This window comes from Pundamilia nyererei, unplaced genomic scaffold (assembly GCF_000239375.1).
Source record: "Pundamilia nyererei isolate P.nyererei 1_Seehausen unplaced genomic scaffold, PunNye1.0 scaffold00242, whole genome shotgun sequence".
Lineage (NCBI taxonomy): Eukaryota > Metazoa > Chordata > Actinopteri > Cichliformes > Cichlidae > Pundamilia > Pundamilia nyererei.
The window spans coordinates 706,789-708,366 of record NW_005187643.1 but is presented as its reverse complement, the minus strand read 5'-3'; the positions used below and the strand labels follow the sequence as shown (position 1 = coordinate 708,366).

The 1,578-nt window shown below is 40.9% G+C and overlaps 1 protein-coding gene across 1 annotated transcript in view; it reads left to right on the top strand.

Annotated features, from left to right (window-relative positions):
• Positions 1–252: 252 nt before the first annotated feature.
• The window catches only part of LOC102212681 (tubulin beta chain), an 8,899-nt gene continuing 7,573 nt past the window's right edge, over positions 253–1,578 (top strand). The window contains exon 1 of the mRNA XM_013914976.1: positions 253–397. Coding sequence (XP_013770430.1) covers positions 341–397 — 57 coding nt within the window. The 5' untranslated portion in view covers positions 253–340. The remainder of the gene's footprint in view (positions 398–1,578) is intronic.

Below are 1,578 nucleotides of genomic sequence, written 5' to 3'. Positions count from 1 at the left end.
AAATACTCGAGTAAAGCATCTGAAATCCACTACTTCGTTACTTTCCAGCTTTTGTTTGGAGCTCCAACGAGGCAGTGATGACAACACCCGGCACTCCTTCTCCTCTTCCGGTCCTTGCCTCAGAGGGAAGGAAACCCCTTTGGGGAAAAAAAGCTCAACGTTCAGCCAATCAGCTCCAAAGCCGCAGACAGAATAACCAATCATTAGCCTGGACTAAGCTATGCCCCACCCCCCGAAGCCAGCTGGACTCAGCGCTGCCACAAACTCTGCACAGTCAGTAGGTCAGCAGCCTTCACTTACTTCCAGCGCTCTCTGCTCCATCACCAACTGTCCATCCATCATGAGGGAAATCGTGCACATCCAGGCCGGCCAGTGCGGGAACCAGATTGGTGCTAAGGTAAGAAAAGCTAGTGATGAAAAATAAACCCCCACCTTTTCTCTTCTTTTTTGTCGTTATTTATTTATTTACCAGTTTAATAAAGTTTTTGTTCAAAGTTTTTCATTTTTAAATCATTTAAATTGCTGCTCTTTTTGTACAGTTTCAATATATACTTACTCTGTATTAAATCATGGAATTACATAGAAATAAACTGATTAATTCCTGTAATTTACTAAGAGGATTTTTGTTTTTTATTATTTTAAATGTACAAACCTTTAACTGGACCCAGAACAATTGAGAGTTCCATTGTTTTCCCCCACTTTCCCCCCCTGACCATTTAAAAGTTACAGTATTCTTTTATACTTTAGCTAACCTCTTTGTAACCTACTTTAATCTAAAGGGGAATGTGCATATTTTGTGTTTTTATCATATGTTACATGAGTCTTGGATTCTTTTAGGTAAAATTTTGACAGAGCTGATCTAATCCTTTTATTAATAGATTGAAGCACTCTAGGCAGAAACAATAAATCAGTGTTGGGACATAAAAGTGAAGTATAGATAACTTTGCTATTACATATGATAATTTTTAATGAAGTATTATGAAGCTGTAGGATCTGACAAAAGAATGTAATACATGGCATATTAATTACAGCAATATAATAAGACTTCTGTCTAGCAGTAGTCTTTCATGCTTTCTCTGCACATGAATACAGTAACATTTGCAGATTTGTAACTGCAGGCAAAACAGTGACTCCAGTCACTGAGCTGTGATTAATGAAGCTGGCCAGACCGGAGCCGACTCACAGGGCCAGCTGCTGCCTGTTGAGCTCGAGTCTTTGTCATCGAGGAGAAAGAAAAAAACAAGAGAAAAGGGTGAAAAGAAAGGAGAAATTTGCTGAGGCAGAGGAGAGGAACGCAGCAGGAGGAGGGTGAAGGGGGAGGAAGATAACAAGTGGTTCAGTGTCTACGCTGAATGCACAGATGAGGTCATTTAAATGGCTGCCTTTTCCAGGCAGTGTGACACATGTGCACGCCCCAGGCCCCCCAAATCAGCAGTCCTCATCCCTGTTTACCCGTGGGTAATAGGAAGGGTTCTCTATTTATCTGCATTTTGTTGGAACAGTTTAAAGGATTTCTTGGATCCTACAGCTACTTACCTCAAGCTGCAGCAGTTAGTGGATCAGTCAAGGGATGCAAAA